This window comes from Ricinus communis, chromosome 9 (assembly GCF_019578655.1).
Source record: "Ricinus communis isolate WT05 ecotype wild-type chromosome 9, ASM1957865v1, whole genome shotgun sequence".
Lineage (NCBI taxonomy): Eukaryota > Viridiplantae > Streptophyta > Magnoliopsida > Malpighiales > Euphorbiaceae > Ricinus > Ricinus communis.
In genome coordinates, this window is record NC_063264.1 from 9,175,900 (window position 1) to 9,198,082 (window position 22,183).

The following is a 22,183-nucleotide window of genomic DNA, read 5'->3' on the forward strand; positions in this document are numbered from 1 at the left end:
GTAGTTATAATGGCTTTTCAATGTATACGTATTTATTAAATAAAAATTATAAAATTCTGAATTAGTCTACATAAAAGAATTTTAAAAAAAAAATACATGAAAATATTTTATCATGTAATTTTACATAAAAATCACATATTAAAATATCTTATATAAATTTGATTTAAATTTTATAAATAAATATATAAAAATATTAAAAAATTATAGTAATTACAACATTTAAAATTCCTAATTTTAGAATTCTTTTAACAAAAAGATTATTATTATTACTATTATTATTGTATACGAAACTGAAAGAGTTAAATAAATGTTTGTTTAAAGTTATGAACAATAATGCTTATACAGGGCAAATACTTGTAGACAATGGCCCCTTTTTCTTTTGGATGAATGCAATATTACTCCTTTTTCAATATATTCTTTCAAATATTTATTAATGCTAAATTATTTATATATAGACATCAAGTAACAAGTATGAAAGGACAAACCAAGCAGCCAAATCCATATTCAGATTCTCAATATCAGTAGACTCCAAAATTAATAGGTCCGACTTAAAAAAAAAATATCATCACCTTGCTAGAGTTGTCACTTTCTTTTTTATTTATTAATTGAATAGTCATTCCGTTACACTTAATACACTTTTAAATTTCAGATTTTTTAATTAAAAAAATAAATATTCTTACCATTTAAACAAGTTAGAGCTATTGCTAATAATAAATTAAAAAAATAAATGATTAGTTCTCTGAAATGTAATAAGTAATGGTATAAATGAGCAAATCAATGATTGATTTTATTAGTTATAATTATATTCCTATCATTTCAAATTTTAATTTCTCTTTTACAGAAAAAAAATATGAAAAGGGTGAAAATCAGTAAGAGAAGTCAAACTTAAAATAAATCTCACTGGAAGCTTTTTAGACATTTGCTAATGCCAGTCTGACAATATTCATAAAGATCTGCAATTCCATGGGCTGTTCACTTGTGCACTTTGATTTTGTGGAAAAGTATGTATTTTTAATTAAAAGGAGATGCATTATTATTATTATTATTATTAATTAATTAATTTCAAGCTCAGAAAATAAGATGAATTCAAAGTAAGATTCTGCAGAAATCAATATGCAGAAGAACAAATCAAAATTTCAAGATCTCATTAATTTTTTTCCCTATCCCTTAATAGAAAATGTTGTGGGCCTTTTAGGAGGGACTTTAGATAGCCTTCCCTTCTTATTATCACTGATTATTATTATTTCTTATGAAGGATGTGGGTCAAATTAATAGGGAGATGAATAATTGAAACCGAAACAAGAACAATGAACAGAAAATTTACCATGTTAGGCAGTGAATCATTAACAAAGATCCTGAAGAAGAAACGATCATTTTATTCCCAATTGGCTATTTTTGTGTGTGCATAGCATATACATGATACATAGATATCTCCAACTCACTGGTTCCCTAGCTAGATTTATACTAATTTCCTTTCAGCTTTGATAAAATACGACTAAAAGTTATTTAGCTTAGCGGTCGTACATCGGTTAATTTAGAAGACCAAATTTTGATAAAATCTAAAATTATACTGTAATAAGTATTAGGAGATTAAATTTAAAAATGTGGATGAAAGAGAATTCATACGATCTGAATCCGATATAATAATTAAAAATACTATTAAAAATTTTACTAGAATAAAAATTTTAATATATTTAATCGTACAGTTATTTTTTTTACTTTTTATTATATGAATTAATTTAGATGTCTGGAATTGAATCCCCGGATTTTGATTCCATTTTGGATGCTTTTTTTATTTTATTTTACAGATCCTCTCCTTGACCAAAAACCCACCGGACACTCTCTTTCAAGTCCTCGCCAAGTCTGCCGGATTCATGATGAATTTAAAATTTAGTATTTATTTTTAAAGAGGTCTTATTCTTATTTCATCATCAGACTAAACACCCGAATTACAGGAATTAGTGGCTATAGAGACCCCACTTTATAGTGCTTATGGGCCCACCTAAGTCTACAGACAAAAGACGCTCGACCCTACCAAGGATGGCCCACAATTCCCGCGTAAATTAAAGGTTTTTTTTGCTACAACAGTGTAAAAATGATTATTAGATTAACATTTTAGAAATTGATAGGCAAAGAATGAAATGACAAACCATTTGTCTCCAAAATGGCACAAAACTCGCCCGTGAAGAGAGGCTTTTTTTTTTTTTTTATGTTCCTTTCTCTAGTGCAAGATTTGTCTTAATCTATATGAAGAATATTTGAATGAATTGTTATATTATTAACTATATCATAAAAACAGTTATAAATTCTATAGCATAAGCCCTTATAATTTGAAGGACCTAATAAAAACCCTCAAGGTTTTGAATTATAAATTTTAGGACATTTAATAGCATAATTATCTCATTCAATTTATTTATTCTGGGTATTATTTCAAAGTATCATTTTTCTCCAAAATTTATTAGAAACTCAATAAGCCCTGAATTATGCAATATAATAGTCATAATCTTACAATCATTATAAAGATAATAAATTTGTATTAATATTAGCATATCATAGTTTCATATTGTTCACAAAATGACACTATATATATAAACATATATAACTTAGTTAACTAGCTTCTACTCCAAAAGAAATGACATGCATACATTATCATGTGTATTATAATTCAAATCCACCCTTAAAGTTAAAGATTAGCATAACAAAAAGACAACACAAAAGATGTATAATCAAAACAAACCTACTCCTTCCAAAGACAGGCTGTTACCTTCTGAAAGAAACCAGTTTTTATCTTAATAAATTAAAAGAAAAAGAATAATTAAGATTACTCTAAATGCAATGATATATTAGAATTATTTGACTTGATTCTTTCCTTGGGTTCTTATCTAATATCTTCTCTTTTATCGCTTTAGACACCTAAAACAAAACAAAAGGAATGAACAAAAGTTACAAGATTAGAACTTCTAATTTGATTAGGGACACAAAAGATTCCATAATTTTTCACATGCTTTACAACTGAAAAACAAACTTTCTCTAATCTAATAACCCTACAAAAATATAAAACTATGATTAGGAAAGAAAAAAAGATGGTCCATTACTCACCACATAACATCATATACTTATATATATATAAACATTATATGGAGGAAAAAAAAATAAAAAGAAAAGACAAAGGTGTAACAACTTGGCATCTTTTTTTCTATCTCAAGGCCTCAAATCCTTTCTCTTTCCTCACGCCATTCTTCAACCCACCTGTGCATTCACATGATTACCGATCAAATCAATGTATGAAAAAGGAAAGAAAAAAGGAAGAAAATCAAGAGAAAAAAATAATAAAAGCGTTCACATATTTGTTCGATTTTTGTGGCTTAATATGATAAATAGACCCTAAGTGGAGAAAAAGTTGTCTGTAGTTTTTTATTTTTTTTATTTTTTATGCAGTACATACATTTAATTTTATTGGAGGGGATAGGTGGAATTTTCTCAAGAAAGAGACAAAACATAAAAGAAAGAAACAAAACAAAGAAAAAGAAAAAGGAAACAGACTTCAGTCATCAGTTTCTGAAACAATATATATGACCAACCACTGAATGTGACTGAGAATTGTCAGTCTATATAGCATTATAGGTACGTTAAAAAGAAATAAAGATAAGTAAATAAATTTAAAAGCACATGCAGTTTCTTGTTTAATTCAGGCTCCTCTCATAACAGATGTGATAAAAAAAACAAACAAAACAAGAAACTGCTGATTAACTATAACTGCAAGAACAATGTTGAAGAAAATAGTAATTAGCAGAAGAGGTTGACTGCATACCTTGAGGCTTGCAGTCAGGAGGTTCTTCAAAGAGGGATAAAGAAAGTTGTTTATGAGCAACACCAATGTCGAAGAGTATAAGCCCTGATCTTGGATCATCAACAGAGATATCTTTAATGGGTAACCAAAGAAACAATTCTTCCTGAGATAAACCAACAACACTGGAAAGACTACGGTAGGTAAGGTTAGCCCTAACTACACTTTCAAAGAAAACTCTATTCTCAAATTTTGTTAAGCAAGGACCATCAAGGAACACTTCAAGCAGGCCATCTTGATCAGAGAATGTGAAAGACTTAACTCCTTTAGGTAAAAGACCAGCTGGTAGCCCTTTTGAGATGAGAAGGTCATGGATGGAAGAGGAAAGAGAGAGCTGTGGACAGACAAGAGAAAATATGGTGAGGATCATCATCATCAAGAAGCTTAGGTTATGTAAAAGGAGTGTGGCCATTGTTGTTCTTTGTTTGTTTAGAGGAAGAAAGAGAGAGAGAGAGAGAGAGAGAGAGAGAGAGAGAGAAAAGGAAAGAAAAGGGAAAAAAAAAATAAGAGAAAGAGAAAGGAAGAGGGAGGGGTTTAAGGGATGGTTTTTGGAGGATGGAAAGTGGAAAGACTATTTAAAAAAGGAGTTGGGGTTGGGGGTATGACATGAAGGATTTTACTGAATTGCCATAGTTTGGTTGTTGTTGGGTAGCTGGGGCCAATAGGGTGGTTTGATTTTTAGGACTTTATTGTTTTTGTAGTGTATCACCTAATGATCCTATTATTGGGTTTTATAGTGAATTTTCATTTATAATTTATTAATTTTATAATGGATTTATTACTTATTTATATTTTAGAATTACTGATTATGGTGCTTTGCTTTGTGTTTCTGTATTGAATTGGATTGTTTAGTAAGGTTTTATACCTCCTTAAGCAATGCACCTTGGAATAATTTTGCAGCAACATTTAGAGAGGTCCACCATCAAATAATATCTTGATATTCTCTATTTACTTTTCTTAAAAAAGATTCTGAAAATAAACTGTTTGAGATAATCATTTTCTAAAAGAAATTGATTATCAATTTTGAGATTTAGATTAGTTTTTATGGGATGTGATACAGAATCTCAAACAATATTTATCTAGCAAGTATAAGAATCTTTTTGGGTGGGTCGAACTCTATTAAAAAAGAATGATAAGATTAGATATTCTTGAATCATAGAAGAAAGTTTGTCAATTTTAGAGAATGTTAGCTTATTAATCTTTTGCAGATTGCATATGATTTATATGAAGAAAAAAGAATAATACATTAGTGTGCTTAATATTAAGTCATCTAAAAACAGCTTAATATTAGGGTCTGTTTGGTTTAACTGATCAATACAACTGGTAGCTAGTGGCTGATAGCTGGTAGTTGATGATAATTTTAATAACAATCGTTGTTAGTATGTTAAATGAATATAATTTATCGTTAAATATATTTTATTATATTATATTTATTAAATGATATAAATTAATAAAATAGCTTATGATAATTAAAAATATTATAACTAATTTTTTAGTTTAATTATATTTGTTATTAAAAATATTTATAAAAATTATTTTAAAAGTAGAAATTTAAATTTAAATTCTACTCATGAAAATTTCTAATTTCAAAGACCATAATTATAAATATTATAATTATTTAATTATTCAAAATAATTTTAATATAATAATTATTTATTATAAAATATAAAATTTAAATTATATAATATCAACTTAAAATAAATTATTATTAATAAATTTTAATTAAAATAGTAGTATCTAAATAAATAAATAATTAAATTAGCTATCATTATAAGAAAAAATTTTAAAATATAGCTGATACAATCAGCTGCTGATTGAGACTAAATCAGCTATCAACCATTATTTCTTAAGTGTTTATCAAATGCTTTAATATACTAGTTAAATGAGAAACAACTATCAGTTGAATCAAATTTCTGAATCAAACACTCTTTTAAAATAATAATTAATTAATTTCTACATTATCAACAAATGTTTTCAAGAATTTTTTTTAACAAATAATCTTTTTTCCTTAGTGAAAAGAAAACTTTTGGATGAAAAAGAATGTGAATTAATCAATTGCTTACAATTAGGCAGAGAGGCTGTGCATTAGAAATCAATTGGATATATACATGATGATCAAGAACAATCTGATGCACACTTCTATAATAAAAATGATATATAAGAGAAATTGCTTGCCAAAAAAAAAAAAAGTAGGACTTTGATGAAAATATATATCTACAAATTGGCTTTTCCATTACCACAAGCAAAGTTTCAATAATTTCTCTACAAAATTGGGTCCCTCATCTCCTAATAAATATAAATATAAAATATAAAAATAAAAGTTGGGACCCCTACCAAAATAATGGAAACATGCCAATACCAATCAATCTACATCTTTGATTTTCAATACCCGATCACAGAAGCTAAACCTTATAATAAGAAAATAAAATAAAAACATGTGCATTTTCTTTACCCTTTCTTAAGCAAAAATAAAAATGTAGTGGAAAGGAAATTAACCAAGATTAATAGTAAAGGACAGTTTAGTCATTTTAGCATATATGATATTGATGAGAATACAATAAGAATGTTAACGGCTGCATATATTGGGCTTTCAAGGGTTCTGCAAACTGAATATTGAGAAAAAAAAAGTTAACATTCCTCGTTCAGGTTTGATTCTCTACACTTTTGTTGTACAATAAAAAGACTGTAATAAGGTTAAATTTGACCCCTTAATTTTTTGGCTTCTGCTATTTTAACCAAATTTTTATATATTTAGTTTATTTTAATGGATTTTTGTCAAAAGAAGAGAAAGGACTATACATTATATGAAAAGAGAGTGAATATGAAATAAATAATAACTTTTCAATTAAATTCAATAAAAAAAATATTTCTATTATGAATAATGATTTTATCAAATGACTAATATCCCTGCAAAAGCACCAGGACTATCATTGTAATAGCAATCACCGCCTCCTGCATCAACAATGCCCAGCAAAACACAACATTGACCACCCAGTTAATAGAGCCATCACCATCGACAATGTCGAACCACATTGACAACATCAACAAAAACCTAGCAGCACCACCACCATCAATAGTAAGAATAGTTCTACGAACAACACTATTGCTTGGTAGCAGGGGAGAAGAATGAGAAAATTATAAAAGGTAAAAAGAAAAGGGCAAACATTCTCTCTACAGTAGTGGTGATGGAGGAGCTAGGGAGTGGAATCAATCATGTCCTACTGCCAAAGATCGTAAAAGAGTGACCCAGATGTGTTAGTAAGAAAGATATTGTTATATAATTCTTATTTATTTATTTATCTTATTCTTTAATATTGCTTGTAACATGAAAAAAAAAACTACAAAATTTGAACATTTGATTTAATCTATTGGGATAAAGGATTTTGTGGTTTCTTTTACAATACTTTAATATTTTGAAAGTTAATTATTTGTATCCAAATTCACTAATATGTTAATTTAATAATTATAGTGTCAATTGCTCGTGAATCCACCGCCATTTTACTCCTTACTAACCAGACAATCTATATCAATTTTTGTAGAGTTTAGAGAAAAATATCAAAAAAAGAAAATAATAGCACAGTTCGATTTTTTATAATTTTATTCAATTACAATGAGTTTTGGATAATCTGACAACATTAAAAAACTTTACATTTCGTCATCTATCCTATAAGACCGATTTTGCAGTGATTTATTTTAAAATTCAATTATCAAAATTATTAACAGTATCAATGGTTTTGACACAAATTGACAACATTATAATTCTCAGGGTATAAATTATCACAAAAAATTATAAAAATATTTTGTATTAAAAAGTTAAATCATAAAATTAAATTTTATAATTCTTTTAAAAAAAATTATTTAAACTGAATTTATTAAATATCATATTTAAATAGTTCAAAAAGTCAAAAAGACTTATTTTTCCCTGTCACCAGATATGGAAATTTCTCTGTACCTATTGGTATATATGCTATTAGTGAGGAGGTGTGAACAAGTTTAGCCATTCCGTTCTGTTTCAGCTCCATAACTCACTCTAAATTATAGCCAAACTGTTTTATATGTTTTTTATTTATAAAATAAAAATAAAAATTTACTAAATATTTTTCAAATTTAAACTTTATTCTTCAATAGAACTTAATAACAGTTAAAATATTAGATAAGTATTTTTAAGAATATACTCTAATATAAAAATATAAAAAATAAATGTATAATAGATATTACTCGAATTCAGTCGGACTCTTATCTTAAGAAAACTTATATTACTCGTATCCACTCTGATCTGTGGAGGAGGCCAAAACCCGATCCGACCCGTCCTACTGACATTTCTACCCGTCACTAAAGTTAAGTGGCCAACTCCTAAAAAAGATATAATCATAGACTTTGGATTATTGTCCGTAAAGCAGCCACTAAGCTAGACAGGAAAAGTGTCAATAATCCCCATGGACCTGTGGAAAATAAAAAAAGACAAATCAATTAATTGGAAGATTATTTATTATTGGATTTAGATTTATTTTCCAAATAAATATCTTGTGCTGATAAATGCTAACCCTACGGCCCTAATGCATATATAGTATGGCTTATCGAGCTATAGCACGTGTGTTTCTAAAAAAGTTGTATCCAATTTCACAATCACAGTAAATTAATAAAAACCTATTAAATTTTATGGCCATTTAGCTCAGTATGCGTTGATCATACTATATCACAAAGGTATTACGCATAAATAAATAATATTATGCATACTACCAATTCATAATAGACCCTTTTTTATGAAAAAAAATTTAATTAAATTTAGTCTATTATATGATTTATATATAAAATTAATTATATATTGACATATTTCATTATTTTTTAGATGTAATATTTGTAGTAGTTATTTTATTAACCATTGATAGTTAATAGTAATATAAAATTCAGTCAATATAAATATTATACTTAATAAATAATGTTAGATGTTAATGTATAATAGATCATGGTGGAGATGGTGTTGATGGAAATGGTGATAGATATGATCTATGATAAATGGGAATAAAAGAAGAGAGACTAGTGATGGTGATGAAGATGGTGGTGGTGGTATTATGGTAGTTAGCATGTAGAGATAGTGTAGAAAAAAGAATATTGAATGCAAAATAAGGTAAATTTCAGAGTATTATAGTTTATAGTGATGTAATTTTTATTTAATATTTTTATATATTTATTTGTTAGAAATTTATAAAACTTAAGTTAAACTTATGTAAATGTATAATATTTATAGATTTTATTTATTAGAATTTATTTTGTAATTTTTTTTAAATTATGTAAATCTAAATTTTATTGATTTTTTATGGAATAAATATATACAAATTTAAAATAAATTAGTCAATATAAACTATAATACTCTAAAGTTTACTTACAAAGTAATTTAATGGTCATTTTCAGATTTAGGTATTTTTTACTTTTTTTTTTTTTTAACAAATGCATTCTCATTGAATTTTATATAGCCATGTCAGCCGAGTTTTGGACATGTTTAAATAAGTTTATCATTTTACTTTTTCCACATAGGATTTCTTAATACTGTTGAGCAATTTTGCTTCTACGTGGGAACGGCGTAAGATGCATGCAAGTGAAAATAGATTAAATCGTAGAATATAATTGTGTATTTTACCGTATATTTTGTTTGGATTGAAGCTAAGGATATTCAACCAAACCAGTAATCCGATCAGTATAACAAATATAATAAAAATTAAAAAAATTTAATGGGTTTAAACTGTTTTGGGTTGGAGATGATTTAAAAATGTCCAAAATCGAGTAAGGGTGGGTTATGTTCAATTTTGATTTAAAAAATATATTAAAAACTAATCCAACCAATATAAAATTAAAAAATTTAAATCCATATATAGGAAATGACTTTTGATTATGAAACTATTCTTTTAGTTAACTTATAACTTTTTCCTTTATATATATGGCTAAATGATTATACATAATAATTTTGATGAGTTAAATTATGTATATTTTACTAAATTTAATCGTGCATGTGACAACAACTATTCTAATAATTCATTGGTTAAAATAATTACTTTTTATTATAAATTATAGATTAATTAATGAGTATCTATTTTATTACTTTATAATGCAGTGCTATTTTTAATGTTGGTATTCATATAGTGCTATTAAAATTTATTTTATTTGACATTTATTTGTTAATTAAATTTTATAAAATATATTATAATTTTATCTACTGAAAACTTTCCATCATCTTAAATGGTTTAATTATAATATATGCTGCTCATTCTATAATTTTCATACTGTAAACTCAAGGTAGAAAAAATCCTCAAGCTAAGACCGTATAGAGGCACCTTTGCCATGAGAGGTCTTTCTGCTCTTTTGGATCCTTATAGCCGAGTTAGTCCTTTTAAATCATAGAAGAACAGATCGTGCAAACAAATAGCTTATAGCCAATGGATCGAGAAGAAGAGATGAAGAATTTAGAAAGCCATGAGAAGAAAGAAGAATATTATATTGATAGATGAAAGGAAAAAACTTGTTTGCTTTCATTACTCTCGACTTCCCCTTATATAGAGAAGCCTAAATACAATAAGACAGAAAAGATAAGGTGGGAATCTTATCTCTTACACATGTCTTCCTTAGAAGGAAAGATGAGATTTTTCACTTACAAAAGGATAAGTCCTATCTAATAATACACTGACATATCACATGCATATTAAGACGATAAGTCTTAATAATACACTTACATATCACATGCAGAAAAGCAGAAAATAATACACCTAATAAGACGAAAAAGATGAAATTGAAATCTCATCTTTTTATTACATTTTGAATTATTGAGGAGAAAGATAGTCTTTATGGCCAGCTCACGAACCACTATCATTGCCAGCTCACGAACCACTGTCATAGCCATCATCATCCGTAGGTTGAGAATCTTGCATAATGGCATCCTTCTGTTCAGTGGTCAGACTCGGATCATCTAGTAGGGTTGGTAGTATAGGAAAAGTGGAATGTTCAATAATGGAGTGTTCAGTCCATAGATGTCCACTGTAAGTGCAGACAAGTGGTGTAGAAATATCAGTCCTTCCTAAATCATTTCTTAGTTGTAAAGTGAGCTTTAAATCCCTTATTATTGTTAGAGGAGCAAGATGTAAGGGCATTTCAATTGTTCTCCAATAATGACAGATGTTTTGGGTGGCATAAGTGTCTTCTGAGAGCTGAAGGTAAGGCCTGTGAAGAATATAGATGGTATGATATCCTGAAGCCTTGAAGTCATTGTCTGTGAACAATTTATTTTCATGAATGATTTTGAGGAGATCCTTTTTCCATTGGTATGGGGTTTTGAACCAAGTGAGATATTTCCATGGATATGTTCCTGCATTTGTCTCAATATTGAAGAAGTATAGGAGGTCCATGACTGGTATTTCTATAGCATGATAACAAACTGTGGAAAGACACCATAGAAACCATAATTCACTTTCAATTTATGGATGGGTAGGAGAAAGGTGATAAGTTAAGCACCAAGGGTAATCTGGATAAAAGAAATTGGGTTGGATGGATAGCGAGAAAGTTTGTTGGATAGTTGCCAAATAATGAAACATCATATTTTTGGCAAAATCGTTGACCTGTCTTGTTGTGAGATTTGTGGGATAGTCTGGTGGTGAGGGAGGTTGCAAAGGATTTTTTGAGGACGAAAAGGCCATGAAGATTATAGGAAGATTAACTGTTGAGGTGAGGAGGACAATAGGTTGGTGTTTTGGTTGTGGCTTTGACAGTCTGGATAAGAAATCTGGGATGAGATTTCTCGTCCCTTTTATATGCTGAACTTCAAAATCATATCTGCTGAACCATGATTTTAACCTCAATAATTGAGGTTCTGGTAAGGTCTTTTGGTTGGACTCAAGGATTTTTGGAAATGAGGAATTATCCATCCGAACCAAGAAGTGTTGACCAATCAGAAAAAACTCAAACTTTTTTATCCCGTATTTGACTGCCAAGATCTCTTTGTATGTTGAGTGGTAATACTTTTCTAATGGAGAAAATTGTCCTGATACATTACCACACAGTTGTTCCTTGTTGTTGAGATTTTCAAGAAGAATGGTCCCCCACGCATGATCAGATGCATCAGTCTGTAGGATTAGATTTCCTGTAGATGGAATGGTGAGGGGCGGAGGATTGTGAGTTAATTCTTTTAGTCTCCGGACAGCTGTAGTCTGTTCTGTTCCCCAAGGGGGAGGGTCCTTTTTGAGCATTTTGGAAAGATGACATGTGTAACTGGATAGGTGTGGTATGGCTTCCCTGACATAGTTGAGTATCCCAAGAAATTATTGTATTTGCTTTATAGAGAGATTCTCATCTGGAAAGTAATCAAGCTCTTTTGTCAAGTGTGGACCATACATGTATTGGCCGTCTTTGAAATGCATGCCAAGAAATTCTATCTCTTGCTGGCCAATAATACTCTTTTTCTCTGACAGCATGATTCCATACTTTTGGATGATAGCAAGGAATTGTTTCAGGAGTTGATGATGTTCCTCAGCTGTCTCCGATAATAGGAGAATGTCATCAATGTAGATAAGGGAGGAGTAAAGGATAGGCCCAAAGATTTCTATCATTTTTTTTTGAAACTGAGAATGAGCTGTTTTGAGCCCAAAAGGCATATGACTGTCCATTGATATTGGGCGTTTGGGATACAAAAAGCTGTTTTGTATCTTTCTAAGGGATGGATACCCAATTGCCAAAATCCAGCCTTGAGGTCAAATTTTGAATAGTACTGGGCCTTTTGAATGTGGACTTTTAGGTTCGAAATCCGAGGAAGAGGAAATTTGTTGTCTTGTAAAAAATGATTCAGAGGCTTGTAATCAATAACAAGTCTCTTTTTCCCCCTTAACTTTTCAGATCTTTTTTCCACATAAAAGGCTTGACAGACCCATTGTGAGGTTGTGGGCTTAATGAGGCCTTGTTGTAGCAGAGTCAAGCATTCTGATCTGGCAAAGGCTAGATCTGTAGGAGACATTCCTAGATGGGTGGCCTTTGTTGGGTTGATATCGTCATTGAGCTTGAAAGGGAGGCTGATATAGAACTGGAGATTTTTCCACAAGGGAAGAGGGTGTTGAAAATGTGAATGGGATTCTGGAAAAAACTGTATCATGATCTTTTGCTTTGTGATCAGAGTAGTCTTAAAAGTTTGACCATTTGCTGCTCTAAAAAACTGAATATGAGATTTCCAGTATTCATATGGGAGGACTTCGGGATTCATCATGCTTCTTTGAGCTCCAGTGTCAAAGAGAGCTATAACTGGAACAGGTTTTGCATATTTTGAAGGCAAGACTTGTATAGGAACATAAGGAACTGGAGGAATTTTAGTAGCAAGCTGAGATAACTTAAGAACTGGATATAGAGAGAAAGGGTACTGCATCGCATTTGTCAGAATGTCTTTCTCTTCTCTTAAGGAGAGACTGATTATCAGAATTGGAATCTCACTATCATCAGAATCTGAAGAGGACTCCTCTGAAGATTCAGTAGAGTCTGAATATTCTGCTTCTATTTCAATGAGACTTTAACATAAGGAACTGGAGGAATTTTAGTAGCAAGCTGAGATAACTTAAGAACTGGATATAGAGAGAAAGGGTACTGCATCGCATTTGTCAGAATGTCTTTCTCTTCTCTTAAGGAGAGACTGATTATCAGAATTGGAATCTCACTATCATCAGAATCTGAAGAGGACTCCTCTGAAGATTCAGTAGAGTCTGAATATTCTGCTTCTATTTCAATGAGACTTTCTGGTGTAAGATCGTCTTGTTCTAATAAGAGAGACTCTATATCTTCTTCAAACAAATTTGGTAGAGACATAGACATGCTGACTTGCTGTATCATTCTTGCTGATTTTTCTAAATTTTGAGGGCAATTCTTAGCATAATGCCCTTTCTTTCGGTAGATGTAGCATCTGTCTGATTTGTGGCCTTGATTCCTCTTTTTTCCGGAAGTATCTGAATCCTTTTGAATGTGGCCTTTTTTCTCTGAATTCTTTGCTTCTGCTGCATGGGTATTTTTGGAAATGATGTCTGATTTTCTTCTTGTGACTGGGGCAAACATAATTAGAAGCCTTGCATTTAATCTTGAGGTGGCTTTTATTACAGGCCTTTTGAACAATCAAATCTCGCTGAGACAATCTTCTGAACAATTCTTGCTGGTCACATAATCTCTTGATAGAGGAAAGAGTGAACTGCCAGATTTCTCCAAGAGTAATGGAGGTGACTAGTTTCTTTGTTGCGGCAATCATGTTGTTGACTTCTAGTTGTATCTCATATGGTAATGAGGTGATGAAAGTATATTTTAATGTATCATCACCGCCATGCCCTCCAATGACATAATATAGCTTGGACATGGCAGAGTAATGTCTTTCTAGATCCTTGATCTTCAACGAATAATATTTTCGATCAAAGTATTCTTATTTTTGTTGTCGTATAATGAGATCATAACTTTCAAGGAACTGATTATGGAGGACTGTGACCGTAGCTGATGGAGTTGGTAGCGTCACAAATTGTAGCCTGGTATATTCAGGCTGTGACTAGAACCAATCTCTTAAACTCCCTGTGAATCTCATAACAAATCCAGCAAGAACCTTTTTAAGTGTGGCACCATCAAAAGTCATTTGGAGATCAATCCATGCTAAAAATTTAGAAAGTTTATCTCTCCATTTTGATGGAGGCAAATCATCAAAGGTGAACCAAGGTCCCGTGCCAGTTGTCAATTTTGACGTCGGGTATGAAGCTCCAGTGGGAGCAAAATATGACTGTGCATCCTCTGTACCATCTTCAGGCTCCACTACTTCTGGACTGGGTTCAGTAGTAGAGGTGTTCATGAGAATTTCTGTGATATCAGCCATCTCAGAGGTATTTGAGAAAGAATCAGAATCATAAAGGCTGATGAGTGATTGGTCTGGCAATTTATTTTCTTTAGAAACTAGAGGAGGAGATATTTTCTTTTGTTAAATTATGGAGCCTTTTGGGTATAGATGTGAGAAGGTACCAAAAGGTTGGTAAAGAGTTCCTTCTTGTTCTGGCTGTGGGAGGAAAGGAAATGAAGAATAGTATGAGAGGGCAATGGCAGAAGATGTAGAAGTTGTTGATGTAAAAGAAGGGATTGTAGAAGACTGATCTTTTCTAAGGTCATGTTCAATTTGATCAATCTGCCTTTTGAGCCTTGTAATTTCTTTTTCCTTCTGGATGAAAGCTGGTGTAATCGGTTGAGGAATCTGAAGCTCTCTATCCAAGCTTTGATATTTGGCAGTTATAGAAGAATATAGTTGGAGTACTTCTTGAGAGAAGGTGTCGAACTTCTGGTCCAACCTGTGAGCCAAATGAAGAGCCTGATCCAATTTTCCATTTATCTTCTTTAGATAAGAATTCTGAACTATGGAATTTGAGGTCTGCCAATTTAGGACCTCTTCTGGTAGAGTGAGAGGCTCTATGGATCCTGAGGGAGTAATCTTTGAGGGGAAGATCTCCGATCTTTTATTTTCGGACTTCCTTAGGGGAGGGAAATCTTCAGGCTGGAACATGAAACAACTTTGGATTGCATGGGGCGGTTGAACTTCTGGTAAATCAGAATGAGTCTCTTCTCTGCAAGTAGTAGAAGGCTTTTTCCCAAACACAATTCCCATTTGGGCCAAAAGTACCTTCATATCGTCAAAGGTGATGTCAATGACAGTCTTTCCTTCTTTTACAAGAAGTTCTAAGGCTTTCTTATACATAGGAAGATGAGCTTTATTCTGATTTTCTTTTCGTTTTCTGTGGATGCCAATCCAAGGACCGTCTGGATCTCGGTCATCTGGCCTTGGCTCTATGACTGAACATGAAGTTTCTGGAGTCATGTCTCGTGGAGTTTTCTTAGAGTGTTGAAAATATGGTTCAGCAAACTCGAGATCATCTCCGCAGGTACATCCTGATCTGTACATTCCTGGGTCAACATCCTAGCTAAAGTGTCCCTTAATTCTGGCAGCATAGATATAATGTCTAGAGGACTGAAAAAAGTGAATAAGGATCTTTTCTCTAGGTCTAGATATAGGTTGTATCATCGATGCCTGGAAGATAGAAGGTGCAGAAGAAGATTCTTCCATTTTTGTGAAAATCGTTTTTACAGTACCATCTTTTTGGTTAACAAAAAGAGGGTCAGTGGCCTGAACAGGCTTGGCCTGAGATGCCTGGAGTTTCTCATAATTGGTCACCCATTCAGTTGGGATTAACTTCTGCAGATCTTCTCTTTCCAGCTGCCTTGGAGCCTGGACTGTTGTAGGAATTTGACCAGAGTCATCCATAATAAACAAAGCATCAGAAGAGGCTTGAAAGCCTGAGATTTGAAGATTAAAGGCATGGTCCTGTAATCTATAGACAATCTGGTGGTACAGGGTCGCAGAGAGAGCATCGGTCACTTGATTTACTCTAGTGATATGGACTTGGACCTTGAGTGCAGTTGACAAATAGGAATCATTAAGAGATAGATTAAAATTGGAAAAGAAAGTCAAAACAACACTTCCAGTGTTAAGTGTTGTGACTATAGTCCGATTAGTGCATGCTTGTATCTAAGATATCTGGTATCCGAAAGCGACATACGGGGCGTAACTGGTAGACCCATCCTGCCATGATATGAGAGGACTAGCTTGACAGCTCCAAGATGGAGGTGTGTGTATCCCTGTTTCTTCCATTGTTCTATGAAGGAAGTGGAAATCTCAAGAGTAACATACTACTCCTGAGTGGTAGAGGTAAGGGAACATTGTGAAAGAGAGGAAGATTGGACATACTCCTTAACGGATAAGGGTTGTTTGTGGATGATTTGGTTGAAGGTTTTTCTGACAAAGTTCTGTTTCTTGAAAATATTATAGGGCTTGATAATGGGTACAAGAGTATTTTCTATTTGGACATTTTCAGGAATATGAGAAATTTTTACAAGATGGTCGATCTTATTGGATATAGTTTTTCTGCAAGAATGAGAGAGTTGTAGAGTGGAGGTATGAGTAGTGATTTCTGAAGTCATGATAGTTGGGTTTCTCTTCTCTGTCACCATGGCTCTGATACCATATGGAGCCGAGAGCTGCTCATTCTATAATTTTCATACTGTAAACTCAAGGTAGGAGAAATCCTCAAGCTAAGACCGTATAGAGGCACCTTTGCCATGAGAGGTCTTTCTGCTCTTTTGGATCCTTATAACCGAGTTAGTCCTTTTAAATCATAGAAGAACAGATCGTGCAAACAAATAACTCATAGCCAATGGATCGAGAAGAAGAGATGAAGAATTTAGAAAGCCATTAGAAGAAAAAAGAATATTATATTGATAGAAGAATATTATATTAAATAGTTTTTAACTATTTACAATTGATATTGTTCATACAATATAAAATTATTAGCTATATTAATGATTATATATTATATTTTTGTACTTACTATTTTATATTATTACTATAATTTATTTTTGAATTATATTTTTAAAACTGAACCTAATTAAAAATCGATAAATTCAAAATTATTAATTTTTCAATCTTAATAAATATAAACCGACCAAGACGATTGGATTAGTATATAGCATCTAAACCGATCAACCTGATTCACGAGCACCCTGCTTGAAAATCCATGGAAATAAAAAACTTACATATTTATGGGGTTTCTAAATAGTTTAGGGCTTAGTTTTTACTCTTAAATTTTATCAATCTAACCTCTAATAATTTTAACTGTTTTTTTTTTTTAAGTTATGGTATCTTTTAACTTTTATTTTTTTAATATCTTTAACTTTTATTAATGTATTTTTAAATATTTTTATAGTAAATTTACTATTAAGTCTTGAATCTTTCAATTTATTTTTATTAAGTTCTTTTTTTTTTATTAAATTCTTATACTTTTATTTTACTTAGATTAGTGACTTTTTGCACATATTGCATTAAATTTTTATTCCTTCTAACTATTGTACTTTTATTTTATTTTCATCAATGACTGTTAATTCCTTAATCAAGGCAAAAATGAAAATAAAAATAAAATAAAAGTTAAGAAATTCAATAAAATAAAACTAAAAATATATTTTGCCTTTACTCAATAAAAATATAAATATTACATATACAAAAGTAAAAGAGAATGAAAATATAAAATGTGAAAAAGATTAAAAGAAAAAGATTCGATAAAATAATAACTAAAATATATCAAAAATTTCAGTTAATAGAATTTATAATTAAAATTGTATATTCAGCTATTTTAAAATTATAACTTATTTATTATCAAAATTTATGAAATTTAAAGATAATTTAGAAAAAATAAAGTTTCACCTTCAACAAAAACAGAATTGTTAAGAACCCATAGTTTTATTAAATTTTGATAGATAATGAAAAAGTCGTGAATCTTCATTTTTCAAAATTTTTAAGCATCCAAAGAATAAATTTTGTTTAAAACCAATGATATTACAATATCATCGTAATAATTTCATAATTAAAATCTTTCAAACGTCGCAAAAAAATAGTAAAAAGATAGATAGAAATTTTCGTACGGATAATTTGCGTTTCCCATCACTCATTTTTTATGTGGTCGTGTATAACAACTGTTTTTAAATTTTAATTTCTATCATAAAATTTATTAATTTTTAATTATAATATCACTAAACCTTTTTTTATCAGTCTCCACGTAAGAATCTAATAAAAAATAAGATGACAGCCCAATTGGATAATTTATTTTTTCAAAAAAAATACATGTGGTTCACATATGCCACATCAAAATAAACATATGACATATTTTAAAATTAAAAAATAACTAAATTATATTAATTAAATCAAATAATAAATTAAAAATACTAAAAAATCAAAATTAATACACTTATCTTTTTCTTTTTTCACTTTCTCACAATCGAAACAAATTAAATAAGAAAGACAGAACTCGGTCGGTTTCCTCCATCGCAGGTTTCTTCCACCGCTCTTTATCATATCGTCGTCGTTGCAGCCGCTCATCTCATGCCTCATTGTCATCGCAATTGCTCGTCACCGATGCGTTCACTCGCCTTATGGTTGTCGTTGCTCGCCTCATCGTTGCTACCGGTGTCCTCTTCCACTAGTGAGATGATGCTGACTCTGACAAGAGGAATTGCTATCTTCCACTGATGTTGCCCACTGGTTCGAACAATAATAATAATAATAGTTGATGGTGGTGTTAGAGGGACTTTGGTTGATACAAAGTTGTTGGAATTGAGGAGCAATTTGTCAAGATTAATGTCAGTGGCAGTGATTGACAGAAAGAAAATGAAAGTTTTACAGTGGTGATAGAAAAAATAAATGATGCAATTTATATTTAGTGATATATTTTTTATTAAGAAATATTCATAAATGGACTGTCATGTGTATTTGTTATTATTTATTAATAATCGCTTTTGAGATACAAATTAAGAATGTATTAATATATGGGCTAAAGTTTGAGGGACCATTAATGTAAATCACCTCAATTTATACATGTATGGACAAAGGCCTGTAAAGAGTAATAATTACGTTGCTCGTGAAGGGGCCTTCCTTCGTAGAGTGACCTGGCTCTATGATTTGACACACGTGGACCAACGAATGACCGGCTTACTTACTAATTGCGTTTGCCTTTTTTTATTTTTGACGTGTCATTAACGTTGCGGGTTCCCAAATACTACGCTAGGACAGCAGGTATCCGGTTAAAGTTGGCCCACGTGTTCATTATGCAGGTCCGCGTCCGTGACCTGTGCGTGACCTCTCCTATGATGGTGCAGGAGCAAAATTTCCTTTTTTTTTTTTTTTCAAAGGAAATCTTAAGAAAAGGAAGAAAGAAAGTAAAGACTTGATTGACTATTTTTTTTCCTTTTTCTTTTTTTTTTTGGTCAGGAAAGACTTGGATTTTCTTATTATCAATTAGGGATGCAACTGAGCGGACTCGAGTTAATACATATTCAATTACAGCTTTTGAGCTTCAAAATTTATTTTGTGAAAATTTCACCATTTATTCTATTTTTTAAAATAATTATAAAGATATATTTTTTTTTGTTTTTAAAATTATCCTTATTGCTTTTAGAAGTACCTATTTTTCATTTTTTTATTTTTAAAAATTAGTTTTCAAATATTTAACACATATTTTAATAAATATATACTTTAAACATGCAGTTGAATTTATTTCATTTTAAAAAAATTTAAATACCCAAAATATATTATAATTTGATAAATGTATATCTTTTGTCATTAAATTTTTTTAAATTTATATTTATTTAGTTTAGAAAAGATTGAAATACCTAATACTAAAAATAAGAAAGAAGGAAAACTATCATATATAAATAATACATAAATTAATAAAAATAAAAAAGTGCAAAGAATAAGCAGATAATAAATACAGAGATGAAAACTAAATTTACTTTTACAAACTTAATTCTTAACCAGCTTATTATATGCTTATAAAATTCTAGTCAGTAATATTTTATTTGATAATAATATTTTTTATATAATTAATTAGTTTAATATATATATATATAATTATAATTAAAAATTAGTTATTATAGAATTATATATTATTAGTCTCAGATGAATAATATATTCTTGTAAATTCACTCTTGACTTCAATTTATATGTCCATCATATACACCTAATAAGCTGGACTAAGCTCACAAGTTATTTGAGCCAAATATTACAATAGTGGAATCCAACTCGATTATTTGAACTAATAAGTTGAAAATGATCACTAACTATTATTTGACAATTTAAAAAAAAAAATAAAGAGAATAACTTTTTGATTTAATTGATTGATTGAATTTCTTATAAACTATATTTGTTTGACAATAACATCATTTTACATTTTTTTTTTCAGAAGTAATTATTAATAAAAAAAAGGATTTTTTTTTTCTGAAAAAATTAGTTTAAAAAAAACAATTCCAAAGACAACCTAAGGAATCTAGAAATCGAATGCTAGACTCTTATTTTAGTAGTTTCAATTTTACATAGATTAAAAGGGTAATTATTATTTACTTCTTATATTTTTTATATTATATTAATTACCTTTTAATATTTAAAATTATAATTTTTATCTTTTATTTTATAATTTTATATTGAAACTCCTTCTAATAAAATTTCTGTTAAATTAGATTTTATTTTATATTATATTATTTACCCCTTAATTTTTGATATAATATACAAATGGTCTCTTATAGTTTATTTATTATATTAAATTTTTTTATTTAATTTTTATATAAAAATTAATTTTAGTATTTATATAAAAATAATTAATTAATATTCTTTAATTATTCTAACTTTAGTGTAATTTTTAGTAAAATTTAAATATTAAAAAGTACTTATTAAAAATTTATATAAATTAATATTAAATTATTAAAATAAAATAAGAAATTATTTTATTAATAACTTTATTATAGTAGAATTGTAATTTTAATAAAAAATTTAAGAATCAAATTATAATTTTTTTTATTAATTCTGTTGATTTTTAAATCGTAATTTTTTTTATTACAGTAAATAAAATTAGACTCAAAATATATAATATATTTATATTATTTTAGGGACGTAATTCCATACTGAAAAACATGTCCATTTGATAAGATTAAATTAGGTTTGCAGGATGAAGGTTTCATAAATGTCTTCCATTAATGGATGTAAAGGTGTGAAGGCGAAAATGGCGAAAAAGACACCCAGAGAGAGAGAGAGCATGAAACACGGGTACCTCGACCCAAGAGATTTAATGGTGACATTATCACAATTCTGAAGAATCCAATGTAACCATTCTTTTCATTTCCCTTTTATTTATAATATATAGATTATCTCATACCTTTAATGCAGTGCTCGTGCTGCTTTTTATGCCTAAAATACAAAAAGTTTTGAAGGCGTTTTAACTGTTTTTGCACTTCTGTTTTAATTATTATTACTAAGTGAATGCTTATAGGTCCATAATTATTGTTACCCAACATATAGTTAGTATTATATTTGAGCAGAATGCCCTTTTATTATTGGACATGATTGAGATTTCTTGGTTTCCGACATCATACGTTACATTTATACTTCTGTTTTTGGAATATATGTTTGGCTGAATTTGTTTGGGGACTCCTATGTCTCCTCGTGAATGTATAATTCATTATTTAATAATAATCTCTTTTTTAAATTTTTCATTTTAAATATTTTATATTCATACGTCTAATTAAATATATGTTAATTATTTAATATTAAAATTTAAAATATTTATAAATTATTTATTATTTTCTTATTAATTGCAATATATATATATATATACCTATTTGGAAAAAAATAAGCCTTTTGCTTTTGAGAAATTGAGCTTCCTTAAATATTAGCTAAGAAAGTTTAGCCATTTTAATGAATTATATGTA

At 29.6% G+C, this 22,183-nt stretch overlaps 1 protein-coding gene across 1 annotated transcript; it reads right to left on the reverse strand.

Annotated features, from left to right (window-relative positions):
• Positions 1 to 2,943: 2,943 nt before the first annotated feature.
• Positions 2,944 to 4,510, reverse strand: LOC107262188. Its single transcript, XM_015726440.2, has 2 exons — positions 3,812 to 4,510; positions 2,944 to 3,249 (listed from the first exon to the last, which is right to left on the reverse strand). Exons 1-2 carry the CDS (start codon positions 4,257 to 4,259, stop codon positions 3,197 to 3,199), a joined length of 501 nt encoding a protein of 166 aa, XP_015581926.2. The 5' UTR covers positions 4,260 to 4,510; the 3' UTR covers positions 2,944 to 3,196.
• Between the last annotated feature and the right edge of the window lie 17,673 nt (positions 4,511 to 22,183).